At 46.4% G+C, this 13,445-nt stretch overlaps 3 protein-coding genes across 4 annotated transcripts in view; 1 reads left to right on the top strand and 2 right to left on the bottom strand.

Moving 5' to 3' along the window:
* The first annotated feature begins 2,127 nt into the window (after positions 1–2,127).
* LOC139565161 (retinol dehydrogenase 8-like) lies at positions 2,128–7,476 on the top strand. The gene is made up of 5 exons (XM_071385298.1): positions 2,128–2,341; positions 3,446–3,602; positions 3,739–3,900; positions 4,442–4,770; positions 4,908–7,476. The coding sequence occupies exons 2-5, from the start codon at positions 3,512–3,514 to the stop codon at positions 5,121–5,123; spliced, it is 798 nt and encodes a 265-aa protein (XP_071241399.1). The 5' UTR covers positions 2,128–2,341; positions 3,446–3,511; the 3' UTR covers positions 5,124–7,476.
* Positions 7,472–9,030, bottom strand: LOC139565164 (microfibril-associated glycoprotein 4-like). 2 transcript variants are annotated; one of them, XM_071385301.1, is made up of 5 exons: positions 8,879–9,030; positions 8,594–8,797; positions 8,291–8,387; positions 7,980–8,147; positions 7,472–7,837 (listed from the first exon to the last, which is right to left on the bottom strand). In XM_071385301.1, exons 1-5 carry the CDS (start codon positions 8,882–8,884, stop codon positions 7,590–7,592), a joined length of 723 nt encoding a protein of 240 aa, XP_071241402.1. In that variant the 5' UTR covers positions 8,885–9,030; the 3' UTR covers positions 7,472–7,589. The 2 variants fall into 2 exon arrangements, with proteins under 2 accessions (XP_071241402.1, XP_071241403.1); XM_071385302.1 differs by lacking the exon at positions 8,594–8,797 and having other exon boundaries at positions 8,879–9,000.
* A 360-nt stretch (positions 9,031–9,390) lies between these two features.
* Positions 9,391–13,445, bottom strand: part of LOC139565147 (neurogenic locus notch homolog protein 3-like) — a 43,479-nt gene continuing 39,424 nt past the window's right edge. Inside the window, exon 27 of the mRNA XM_071385259.1 lies at positions 9,391–13,425. Within this exon, the coding sequence (XP_071241360.1) occupies positions 11,929–13,425 (1,497 nt within the window). The 3' untranslated portion in view covers positions 9,391–11,928. The remainder of the gene's footprint in view (positions 13,426–13,445) is intronic.

Genomic DNA, 13,445 nt, shown 5'->3' with positions numbered 1-13,445 from the left:
CTGCCACCGCTGCAGATACCAATGCCGAGTCAGAGCATGACCCTCTACCACTCACCACGTTGATTCTCATCCCCGTCCCATCATTAACACACACTAATCCCCTGTTATCCATACATTGTTAAACTGTACTCCCATTGTCGTCTTCATTATGGGTATTAAAATCACACCATATTAGCTTCTACCCCTACAAGTCCTATCAATCCCTTTAACTTTGCTAACCAGAGAGGTTTTCAGGGGTTATAGAAGTTAACTATTACAATGTTACCCCTACTCCTACATACAGTTGAAGTCTGAAGTTTACATTCACCTTAGCCAAATACATTTATACTCAGTTTTTCACAATTCCTGACATTTAATCCTAGTAAAAATTCACTGTCTTAGGTCAGTTAGGATCACCACTTTATTTTAAGAATGTGAAATGTCAGAATAATAGTAGAGAGAATTATTTATTTCAGCTTTTATTTATTTTATCACATTCCCAGTGGGTCAGAAGTTCACACACACTCAATTAGTATTTGGTAGCATTGCCTTTAAATTGTTTAACTTGGGTCAAACGTTTCGGGTAGCCTTCCACAAGCTTCCCACAATAAGTTGTGTGAATTTTGGCCCATTCCTCCTGACAGAGCTGGTGTAACGGAGTCAGGTTTGTAGACCTCCTTGCTCGCACACGCTTTTTCAGTTCTGCCCACAATTTTCTATATGATTGAGGTCAGGGCTTTGTGATGGCCAGTCCAATACCTTGACTTTGTTGTCCTTAAGCCATTTTGCCACAACTTTGGAAGTATGCTTGGGGTCATTGTCCATTTGGAAGACCCATTTGCGACCAAGCTTTAACTTCCTGACTGATGTCTTGAGATGTTGCTTCAATATATCCACATAATTTTCCTTCCACTTGATGCCATCTATTTTGTGAAGTGCACCAGTCCCTCCTGCAGCAAAGCACCCCCACAACATGATGCTGCCACCACCGTTCTTCACGGTTGGGATGGTGATCTTCGGCTTGCAAGCCTCCCCCTTTTTCCTCCAAACATAACTATGGTCATTATGGCCAAACAGTTCTATTTTTGTTTCATCAGACCAGAGGACATTTCTCCAAAAAGTATGATCTTTGTCCCCATGTGCAGTTGCAAACCGTAGTCTGGCCTTTTTATGGCGTTTTTGGAGCAGTGGCTTCTTCCTTGCTGAGCGGACTTTCAGGTTATATCGATATAGGACTCGTTTTACTATGGATATAGATACTTTTGTACCTGTTTCCTCCAGCATCTTCACAAGGTCCTTTGCTGTTGTTCTGGGACTAATCTGCACTTTCGCACCAAAGTACGTTCATCTCTAAGAGACAGAATGCGTCTCCTTCCTGAGCGGTATGATGGCTGCGTGGTCCCATGGTGTTTTTACTTGCATACTATTGTTTGTACAGATGATTTTCTTTCCACTTGATACCATCTATCTTCAGGCATTTGGAAATTGCTCCCAAGGATGAACCAGACTTGTGGAGGTCTACAATTTTTTTCTGAGGTCTTGGCTGATTTCTTTTGATTTTCCCATGATGTCAAGCAAAGAGGCACTAAGTTTGAAGGTAGGCCTTGAAATACATCCACAGGTACACCTCCAATTGACTCAAATGATGTCAATTAGTCTATCAGAAGCTTCTAAAGCCATGACATAATTTTTCTGGAATTATCCAAGCTGTTTAAAGGCACAGTCAATTTAGTGTATGTACACTTCTGTCCCACTGGAATTGTGATACAGTGAATTATAAGTGAAATAATCTGTCTGTAAACAATTGTTGGAAAAAATGACTTGTGTCATGCATAAAGTAGATGTCCTAACCGACTTGCCAAAACTATAGTTTGTTTAAAAAAAAATTGTGGAGTAGTTGAAAAACGAGTTTTAATGACTCCAACCAAAGTGTATGTAAACTTCCGATTTCAACTGTATTCGTATTCCTCCTACACATTGCAATTCCTGTATCTCCAATACTCTGTATGCCATCCCCTCTTTAACGAATGTAGCACAACCCACACCGTCCCCTCCACTCTGTCACACCTAAGCGAACTGAATCACGGAATCACCAGCCCCTTCTCCTAAACCAACGATTTAAAACCTAATGTAAATTGCCGACGAAGAACTACAACTCCCACTAGAGCAGCCACAGTTTGCAAAATGACATGACCCAGTAAGGTCATCGGGCTAGCGGCTGCTCGGTCGTCGTTATGCTTTAGCGTTGGTTAGAATAACCTACATGTTTAGACGTTGCTCTAAATATATCTGTATTAGATTACACATATACGTGGGATATATACCTGCACCGTAGAACTGCGCACTATTTCCCACACTACAGGTTAGTATACCGGTAGACTATAGCCATTTATGACGGCTGTAACTATAGCCTGCTGTAGCTGTATTAACCGGCACAAGCGGCATTTCAGATAGCAGCATCAAGCAACCTTTTTTGTTGTCATTGCAAGCAACGCAGCTGGCAACTTCTTCAACTTTGTGTTGTAGCCTTTTAGGCTGACCAGAACTGGCATAACTTTCCGCTGTCAGCCAATCAGCGTTCAGGGCTTGAACCACCCAGTTTATAATATGATGTAATGTATCATCATGGGTAACATGTGTGTATGCTATGTACTTAAATATTTATATTAGAAATGTATTTAGATTTGTAAAGAGGTGCAGACCCGTTGTCATTAAATAATTTGCATTTGTAAAGCCCAGCAAAAATACTTAAGTGATTGAAATTAATTTAGGGGCCTGAGGGGAGGCTTTGTTACTGAAATCCACATCGCCTTCCATATAATGAACCTTACCCTTTAGAGTGAAATTAAGTCATCAGCAGGCTACTGACATCTGAATGAAGTGGGGCAAGCAGCGACCCCACAGACCCGTTGTACTAATCGGTAAGGCTGTACAGCATAGATGGGTTAGCTGACAATGTCACGAAAACGATGTGCGCGCTTCCATGTGGCGTGTTGTTGTGATTCTGGATGGCCAGATTGCTAGCAAAGCTGGCAAGAAACTGCCATGTGGGGAATCGGAAGTGGCTCGTTTCATCTTGTTCTTTATACCATCTCTTGTTTTGAGGTGTTTTGATTGATTTCATGTCAATGCTAATATGGCTCAAATTCGCTAGCTAGCTAACCAACAACTGTAACGATGTATTTGAGAGACAACAACTGCAAATTGATTTATGTTTTCAACAAATATTGTAAACGAAATATAGTTTACATGTTGTCAACAAAAGCCAACCACGTCAGTTTTGCCCCATAGTTGCGCACGTGTCGGTTTTGTTGCTAAATAGCCAACCCGTCTATGGAGCCAATGCGTTCCCAGGATAGACACATAGGATTAGCCTTCTAATCTTATAACAAAGCACCTGCTTCACACACTGTCCGTGGCCGCAAGGTTGACTGGTCACTAAGGTCCATGCATTCCAACTGCAAAGGACTCTGGGAGAGTTGCAGAGAACCCAGTTTCAATCAGGAGCAACTGTAGCTGCTGTGAGGTATCCATGGGAACCAGGAGGGTGCTGGTGACAGGCTGTTCCTCTGGGATCGGGATGGCTGTGGCTGTACGACTGGCCAAGGAGAAGGGATTCAAAGGTCAGAGAGGCACTGAACCCTTGATTGTAAAACATTGTGGTTTTCATAAATAAAATTGACAGTTTGACACGCTCAACCCCATCAGTTGAGATGCAATGCAAGGGTTGTTAACTTGCAGTGTGTCTGTGTGAGGCAGTGGTTGCCACCATGAGGGACCTAGAGAAGCGGGAACCCCTGGAGAGAGTGGCTGGGGACACCCTGAACAGATCCCTGGAGATCAGACAGCTGGATGCCTGCTGTGAAGACACCATCAGAGAGTGTGTGGACAGCCTGCAAGACAGACGGGTGGATGTACTCGGTGAATATTAGGCTTCCACGCATGCGCGCTCGCACGCACATGCAATAATCATATATGCTGCTGCTACTCTGTTTATCAAATGTCCTGATACCTTACCCCTAGTCACCTTACCCCTACACATATCTAACCCTAACTCTCCAGTATCCCTGCACATTGTAAATATGGTTTTGGCACTGACCTAGGAACTGACCCTGTATACAGCCTACTGCCCCTGGAACTTACCCTGTATAGCCTACAGCCTACTGGCCCTGTATACAGCCTACTTACTTTCTTGTGTTCTTGTTATTTAAATTTTTTGTGCATTTTTGTTCTACTTGACTTTAAAAAAAATCTTATAGTACTTCTGATATTGATTACTGCATTGTTGGCATTTACGGCATTTTTGGCATTTCACTGTACTAGTGCACGCGGCATGATAAAAACTTGAACCACACTCCAATATAAACTCACTTGTACTGTATACAGTACACCATGAGTGATAACACATTGTCATCCATAATAAGTGAACAGGGTGTGACATGGCAGTATCTGTCTCCCTCAGTGAGTAACGCAGGTGTAGGCATGATTGGGCCGTTGGAGTGCCAAAGTATGTCTGACATGCAGGGGCTCTTCGACACCAACTTCTTTGGCTTGGTGCGGCTGGTGAAGGAGGTCCTGCCTCTGTCCATCTGTCCTTCCACTCTGAGGATGACTCTGGTGGAGCCTGGTCCGGTGGGGACAGAGTTTGAGAGGAAGGTCTACGAGGACGCTGAGAAGATGGACCTCGCGGGGGCAGACGAGGAGACTGCTAGGATCTTCCGTGAGATCTACCTGCCCTACTCTAGGAAGGTGTTCAACTCTCTCGCACAGACACCTGAGGAAATAGCAGAGGTAACACTCTGTTATGTATATCTTATATTTTGTGACTACTATCCTAGTATTATTTGGTATTCAGTCTCAACATCTCATCCTTTGGTGGCTAAATGTTAAACAGAATATACTTATCGCTCTACTCTACTCTCTTGCAGCAAACACTTCAACTGATCACAGCGAAGGAGCCTCCCTTTCGCCACCAGACCAACCGTGTGTACATGCCCATGACTGCCCTGAAGCACGCAGACCCTACCGGTCGTCTACCCCATGACACCTTCTATAAGCTGCTATTCAAGCGCGACACTCTATTCACTGCCAGTCTGGGGCTGCTGCGCATGTTGCAGAAGAGGACGGGAAAGAGCTCCAATTGAGCAGAATGTTGGAGAGACAGAGTGAATAACCTGGTGAGGAGAGATAGGGGGATAGTGAGAGCAGAAGGTTGGAGAGACAGAGTGAATAACCTGGTGAGGAGAGATAGGGGGATAGTGAGAGCAGAAGGTTGGAGAGACAGAGTGAATAACCTGGTGAGGAGAGATAGGGGGATAGTGAGAGCAGAAGGTTGGAGAGACAGAGTGAATAACCTGGTGAGGAGAGATAGGGGGATAGAGAGAGCAGAATGTTGGAGAGACAGAGTGAATAACCTGGTGAGGAGAGATAGGGGGATAGTGAGAGCAGAAGGTTGGAGAGACAGAGTGAATAACCTGGTGAGGAGAGATAGGGGGATAGAGAGAGCAGAAGGTTGGAGAGACAGAGTGAATAACCTGGTGAGGAGAGATAGGGGGATAGAGAGAGCAGAATGTTGGAGAGACAGAGTGAATAACCTGGTGAGGAGAGATAGGGGGATAGAGAGAGCAGAAGGTTGGAGAGACAGAGTGAATAACATGGTGAGGAGAGATAGGGGGATAGAGAGAGCAGAATGTTGGAGAGACAGAGTGAATAACCTGGTGAGGAGAGATAGGGGGATAGAGAGAGCAGAATGTTGGAGAGACAGAGTGAATAACCTGGTGAGGAGAGATAGGGGGATAGAGAGAGCAGAATGTTGGAGAGACAGAGTGAATAACCTGGTGAGGAGAGATAGGGGGATAGAGAGAGCAGAATGTTGGAGAGACAGAGTGAATAACCTGGTGAGGAGAGATAGGGGGATAGTGAGAGCAGAAGGTTGGAGAGACAGAGTGAATAACCTGGTGAGGAGAGATAGGGGGATAGTGAGAGCAGAAGGTTGGAGAGACAGAGTGAATAACCTGGTGAGGAGAGATAGGGGGATAGAGAGAGCAGAAGGTTGGAGAGACAGAGTGAATAACCTGGTGAGGAGAGATAGGGGGATAGAGAGAGCAGAAGGTTGGAGAGACAGAGTGAATAACCTGGTGAGGAGAGATGGGGGGATAGAGAGAGCAGAAGGTTGGAGAGACAGAGTGAATAACCTGGTGAGGAGAGATGGGGGGATAGAGAGAGCAGAAGGTTGGAGAGACAGAGTGAATAACCTGGTGAGGAGAGATAGGGGGATAAAGAGAGCAGAATGTTGGAGAGACAGAGTGAATAACCTGGTGAGGAGAGATGGGGGGATAGAGAGAGCAGAAGGTTGGAGAGACAGAGTGAATAACCTGGTGAGGAGAGATAGGGGGATAGTGAGAGCAGAAGGTTGGAGAGACAGAGTGAATAACCTGGTGAGGAGAGATAGGGGGATAGAGAGAGCAGAAGGTTGGAGAGACAGAGTGAATAACCTGGTGAGGAGAGATGGGGGGATAGAGAGAGCAGAAGGTTGGAGAGACAGAGTGAATAACCTGGTGAGGAGAGATGGGGGGATAGAGAGAGCAGAAGGTTGGAGAGACAGAGTGAATAACCTGGTGAGGAGAGATAGGGGGATAAAGAGAGCAGAATGTTGGAGAGACAGAGTGAATAACCTGGTGAGGAGAGATGGGGGGATAGAGAGAGCAGAAGGTTGGAGAGACAGAGTGAATAACCTGGTGAGGAGAGATAGGGGGATAGAGAGAGCAGAAGGTTGGAGAGACAGAGTGAATAACCTGGTGAGGAGAGATGGGGGGATAGAGAGAGCAGAAGGTTGGAGAGACAGAGTGAATAACCTGGTGAGGAGAGATGTGGGGATAGAGAGAGCAGAAGGTTGGAGAGACAGAGTGAATAACCTGGTGAGGAGAGATAGGGGGATAGAGAGAGCAGAAGGTTGGAGAGACAGAGTGAATAACCTGGTGAGGAGAGATAGGGGGATAGAGAGAGCAGAAGATTGGAGAGACAGAGTGAATAACCTGGTGAGGAGAGATAGGGGAATAGAGAGAGCAGAAGGCGTGAGTCATTGAGTGACTCTCTAGTCTGCAGTGCACAAGCCCCCTTCTCTTCTCTGCTAGTCATGTTTGTGTATAGAAACAACAAAAGAGTACTGTTGAGACCTTCCTGATAGATCCTTAGTAAAAGACTCACGCCTCAGACCAACACCCTTCCTTATGAACATTCATAACCACTCCTTAAACTATCAATGACTGTGCTCAACAAAGATGAGACTTTGACAAGTTAAGGACGGATGTTTGTGGGCCTCTAATCAAACCCAGTAACCTAGCTGTACGGACTAAGGGCTCAGTGTGTCTCAGACCAATCTGGACTGCTTCAACTGTTCCTTCAGCTTTTAGAGGATATTAGTGCGTTACTACTGTATTTTAACAGAAGGTTTATGGTAAGACTGGCAACACTTCAATAAAACGAGGCAAAACATTTTTCCCTTCAATTTATTAGCTTTAAAATGTTTTAACTTCAGTGGCTTTCCAAATATTTTCATAATTTGAAAGGTAATATTTTAATGTAAAGTGTGAGTGTGAGAGGTTCTGAACTTATTCCACTGGCCTTATCTTCATTGCAATGGCTTTTAAAGAGTATTTATAACCTTTCCAAGTCACCCAGTTGATACCAATACCATAGATTGAGTCGCCCCACAGATATACCCCGTTGGCATTGACACTGTGGCATTCTCCATACCACCATCCTCCTAGATATGATTTAGCACAGTTTGAAACATGAGTGTCCTGGTCTTTATCGAAGGTGGAGAACTTCTGCCCATTGTGTTCATCCATAGATTTTCCTGAAATGCAGAAGGGAATGTTCCACATTTCCATTCACAGTATAACTTTCTTCATACTGTATCGACCAAGTAGTCCTTTCAGATTTGTAATACTGTTATTTCACAGGAAAGGAGGAGAAATTGAAATGTTCTTTAGACTCACCAGCACCTCCATCTTTGAAGCCACTAAAATGCAGCTTGTATCCTTCATGCTCAGAGTCGACAGAGAAGGAGGAGTACTGGACGTGGACTTTAGCCCCTTCGAAGTCCTCCAGGTCCACCCTCAACTCATACTTCTTCCTCTGAGTGAGGAGATGGATGTTTTCTAGGCCTGAGGGAGAGCACAAGGTGTTGGTGGAAAACATGACAAGAGGTGAGTACTAAAGATAGTAATAATACACATGAACAGACATTTAATGCATTTCGTATCTCAGCATAGACATTTCAAATGTGTCCAGTGCGTCATGCTCTTACCTAACCAGTACTCTCCGGATGCCTGCCCAAACCCACTCCTGTATTGGTCCCATCCACGGTAAAAGTTCACTGTCCCATCCTTTCTCTTCTGGATCACCTGGAATAGAGGGGCATTTAGAGATTTTCCACTATGAGATGTTCTACACAAGAGGAATTTTTATCCATCTCTCCGGGTTGATAACATTCTCTACTTCAAATGTTAATTGCGCAAACAACAACATGGATTGAGCCCTGAGGTAGTGGTAGTGAAACAAACTTGAAGCTCAAAAGACTATAAACAAAAGGTCTAGTCACTGTACACACTGTCCATTTCCCCCCCCCAGGTTGGTCCTCACAGCCCATGTCACAGTAGACCTGGATGGGGGAGGTTGTTCCTGCAGGGTAGATGGTGTACACTCCACTGTGTCCAAAGCCCCTTCTATACACATCAGCACAATCCACTGGCATGATATCGTATGGTAGAGTATTGACTGCCACTGGGAGTAGTAGAATGAGCACATCCAAAGCCTGCAATAAATGTCAACTTTAACTTAAAGATTATTATAGAATAGTAATCCCCCACCCCCTATTCGAGGTAACCAATCTCACCTTCATTATTTCTCTGATAGGATTAAATGACCTTAGGGAAGTTGTCCAAAGTTGTGATCCTTCCTCGCTCCAAGAGTAAGGTTGAACTGGAGGAAAATGATGAATAGCAAGGACTTTGGAAGTTCAGTTTTATACCATTTAAAGAACATGCCTGTCCCTCCTTGTAGACTCATTTACTTTTGTGCAATTGTGACAGAGTGGAAACCCACTGCAATTACGACAGAGTGGAAATTCCAGCCGACATGGGCACGAACTCAAAACTCTCAGCGCCGTAACAACGTACTCAAGAAGCACTGTCAATACCGCTGACCCAGAAATGCTAAGGCTGCTCTAAATCCAGGGAAACTCAGGAAGACCATAGCGATGCCTTTAACCATCCACTAAAACGGCAGTCAACATATTCTACATTTGAAACGATTTGCTCTATTCACATGCAATACTTAATAATTAAAACATTATAAGTCAAATATAAATGTGTGAAAATATGATGAATGCAAAAAGATACACAGAAATGTAGTTCCCTACAGTTTTTATTAGAAGTGACTTACTTTACAACTTTTGTCTGTAGAAAGAAACAATGTGGAACGGTTTTTTATGTACAGTGATTTTTAAACTACTTTTAAACAAGTATAGAAATTAATAATAATGATAGAAAATATCTATGACTTCTAATAATACAAGACCAATAAAATATCAGTCACATCCTCAATTTTCACAATAATCCTAAAAGGAAGTACATTTTCTTTTTGTCCTTTTTAGTACATAATCATTTTTAGAAACATAAGATGCATCTTAAACAAGTAAATCTACCCAGGACAAACATTATTTACAGACAGAAGTTGGGATATCTGAAATGTACAGACAGAGCATAGTAGTGTCGCCAGGAAAGGAAATCAAAGGAGAACAAATAAACACTTCACTAAATGAACCCTGAACTGGAATCTGAACCTAGTATCAGTCCAACCCAGAAACCTCCCAGGTCTGACTGTACTGTAGCTGGTTATAGTGAACAGGCTTGGACCAGTGAAGGAAACATAGTAATGAAATCGAACAGGGGAGGAGGATCTGATTGGCTTTCCCAGTAGTAAGTATCCTATCCAGGGAGCAGCAGTGGTCTGGTTGTGAGGGTTAGTTGGATCCCTGGGGAGTGACATCCATAGTAAAGAGCTACCGTAGGGGGGCGCAGCACTACATAGTAGTGTTCTCTCCTTCCACGTCTTATGTCAATGTCCTCTCCGTGGCTAGTGCAGGGGATCGCTCCTATGCATGCTATAGAATAGCACCTCCCTGAGGAGTGACAGAGCACTAACAGTCCCAACCCACCAGCCACGCCCTCACACTGACCGACTGACTGACCACGACTGGAGCGCACCAGAGTTGGAATCAGTACACAGACTTATCCGTAACTGAACCGCAGGAGAACATACCAACACCTCAATTACCAATGGAACCACAAGAGAATGTGCTTCTATTGGCCAACACGACAGCTAGCCTGAGTCCCAGATCTATGTGTGCGGTCTTGCACGCATGACAATGACAGCAATGGAGTCGGCAAGAGAGCACAAGCAGATGTGGGACTCAGGCTACACAAAAACAGGACCAGGGGTCAAAGAATAGAATAGAAGCAGTCAAAAACATGCTATCACACTGACAGGCAACATGCAGGAATGTTTGCAGGTTAGTGGTAAAGGAATAGCAGCCGGTAAACATAGCTTGGTACACCGAGGAGATGTTCAAAAAGGTAACCATGGTGTCAACACATATACAGTATATAAAAAAACAACAACACATAACTGAGTTAAAACAAAACTAAAGGGCAGTGACTAGCTGATTTTAGAATTGGCATAATAATGCCCTCATCTGAATGAATGAGTGAAAACAGGCTGCATGACTGAAGTAGTGATGGCAGACTGGGGGGCAAACCCTTTAGACCAGGACCAATGAGACTAATGACTAGGATGACTCGAGCCATGCCTGGGACTGACACGCAGACGGCCTGGGGGAGAACGTGGCTTAAGTCAATGGGAAGTTGAAAGTTTAACACATCAATGTTTTTGTTGAGTTGTCTGTCTGACTGAACACTGGCCAATGAACGTACTGTAATGAATGTGTGTCAGAACCCCACCTCACGATCACCCTCCCAACGCTTTGTCCCGTCAAGTGCTTCAGAGACGCCCATCATTCTACATTCTTACACATAATACTTCTACGGAATGTAATCAGTTCCTTTTTTCCCTAGTTCATCAAATCAGAACATAATATCACTAATGACAGCCAACTTAAAAGAGTACATATTTGTTCCCAAGCCAATCTGATCGTTTTACCTGTTGGCCTAAATAAATAACATCAGTCGAGAGGTGAGATCTCTTCCTCTTCCTGTCTGAACTCCATGTTGATCTGCCTACAGAGTGTTAGACACTGGTGGTGGTGGTGGGCTGGGTGGAGAGTGAGTGACTGAATCACTAGTCGTTTTCCTTGTAACACCACTGGCCTCAGGTGAGCCCAAGACATGTGTTCCATGTAACAGGAGAGTGTGAAACACTGTGTGAGAGGGCAGGACAGAATGAGGCTGAGAAAACACCTGAAAGGGCAGTTCTGAGAAACAAAACAAAAACAATAAATAAAAATAAAGGAATTCCCTTCAACATTGTTGCTTTTGTCTTTATTTTATCTACTTTTTAAAAAGTTTGTTAGTTTTTCAGGAGAGCATCCCTAAGTCTTTGAAATGAAAGACTTAGTTTTCTTCATATACTTTTTATAATAATAAAAAAACAAGTCCATCTGTGACAGAATAAGTCTTACTTCATTAAATTGTCTGTTCTTTTATATCCAGACAACACATTTCCCTTTACTCTTTCTCTGCAAACAACACTAGCAGACGGTCCTCGTGATAAAACACAGTCAATCCAAATCCAATGGAAATCTTGGAACCAGGCTGACGCATAAACTCCAGACACAGGCCTTTACAGCCAGTCGTCTCCTCTCCTCTCCCCCAGGCAGGACTCTGTTAACCAGGTGTTAACCAGGTGTTAACCAGGTGCCTTGGGGGCTCATGCAAACACCTGCATCTTGCCGTTGGACTCCTGGACATGGGGGATCTGGGTTTGGGCAGGACCGGCCACCGCCGGGCTGGGGGTGGAGTCTGACCAATCAGACACACAGTGGGGGGAGGGGCTGGACCAGGGCTCGGGCGACTCTGGGGAGGGGGTCAGGTAGGGATGCTCGCTGGACAGGCGGAGGTAATGCTTGGGGGTGGCATCCAGGGTGGAGGGGTAGCTGTGCTGGGAGGGCGGGGTGGGGTAGTCCTCCAAGCCTGCAGTGCTGCCACTGGCCTGGGGAGGAGGGGCCTGGGAGGCCTGTGGAGAGGTGGGTTGAGTGGCTGGCTGGGGCTGAGGAGGCTGCTGCTGCTGCTGCTGGAAGAAGGCTGGAGGGGGCTGTGTCGTCTGGGGGGTGGGTGGGGAGGAGGTGCCCATGCGGAGGCTCTGCTGGCTGGCCATGGAGTGGTTGTGGAGCTGCTGTTGCTGCTCTGCGATGGAGGGCAGCTTGACGGGGCTGTGGGAGATGGGCGTGCTGGCGATGACAGGCGTGGGCTGCAGCATGGCCTGCTGGGCGCTGCGGTACAGGTTCTGCTGGTGCTGCTGGTGCTGCTGCATCATGAGGCTGTTCTGCTGCTGCTGCATGGGGCTCTGAGGGTGCATGCCCGCCTGGCTGCTGTGGACCAGGTTCACCACCTGTCCCCCGCACTGGGAGGAGGAGGGCATGCGGCTGTGCCAGTCGAAGGGCACGCTGACAGGGCTCACCAGGCCCATGTTGAGCCCCAGCTGGCCGGCATTGAGCATGTAGCCGTGGGGGCCCTGGTTGACCTGGCTGGCCATGGACACGCGGCCCTGCATGGACATGCCTCCATCTCCCAGGTCGTTGAGCTGGGCCAGAGACACAGCGAAGGGGCCAGAGCCGTCCATCATGCTGCTGTGCACCATGGGAGTGCTGGGCACCGACATGGAGGAGTGGAAGAGCCCCGAGGAGGACATGGCGACCGGGGAGCAGGGGTTGGTGATGTAGCCGGCGTTGTTGGCCCCTCCGCGGGGGGAGTCCAGGGAGTCGACGGGGGACAGGGTGACCGAGCTCTCCAGCAGGGCGCTCTGCATGTCCAGGGTCAGCTTCTTGTTGCGGGCCTTAGCTGAATCCTTGAGGTTCTGGGCATGCTGCCCTCCCAGACCTGAACCCTTTGCCCCGGGGCGGCGACTCTTCTTCCCCTGGGGGGTGTTCTTCAGGCCGGGCATGAAGGCACTGGGGGGGCACATGAGGGGGGACAGGGTGTGTCCCCCGGCCAGGTAGTGTGGGGCCCCTCCGTGGCCCTGGGGGCTCCTCACTGTGTTGTACTCATCCAGCAGCTGAACGATGTCATGGTGCATTCTCTCCTGGGCGATGTCCCGTGGCAGACGGTCCATATGGTCGGTTATCTCCCTGTTGGCGAAGTGGGCCAGGAGGACCTTGACCGCCTCACAACTACCCTCACGCGCCGCCAGGAAGAGAGGCGTCTCCTCCTAATATACAGAGAGAGAGA

This window comes from Salvelinus alpinus, chromosome 36 (assembly GCF_045679555.1).
Source record: "Salvelinus alpinus chromosome 36, SLU_Salpinus.1, whole genome shotgun sequence".
Classification (NCBI taxonomy): domain Eukaryota; kingdom Metazoa; phylum Chordata; class Actinopteri; order Salmoniformes; family Salmonidae; genus Salvelinus; species Salvelinus alpinus.
The sequence above is the reverse complement of the archived record's forward strand: the minus strand, read 5'-3'. Positions and strand labels throughout refer to the sequence as shown.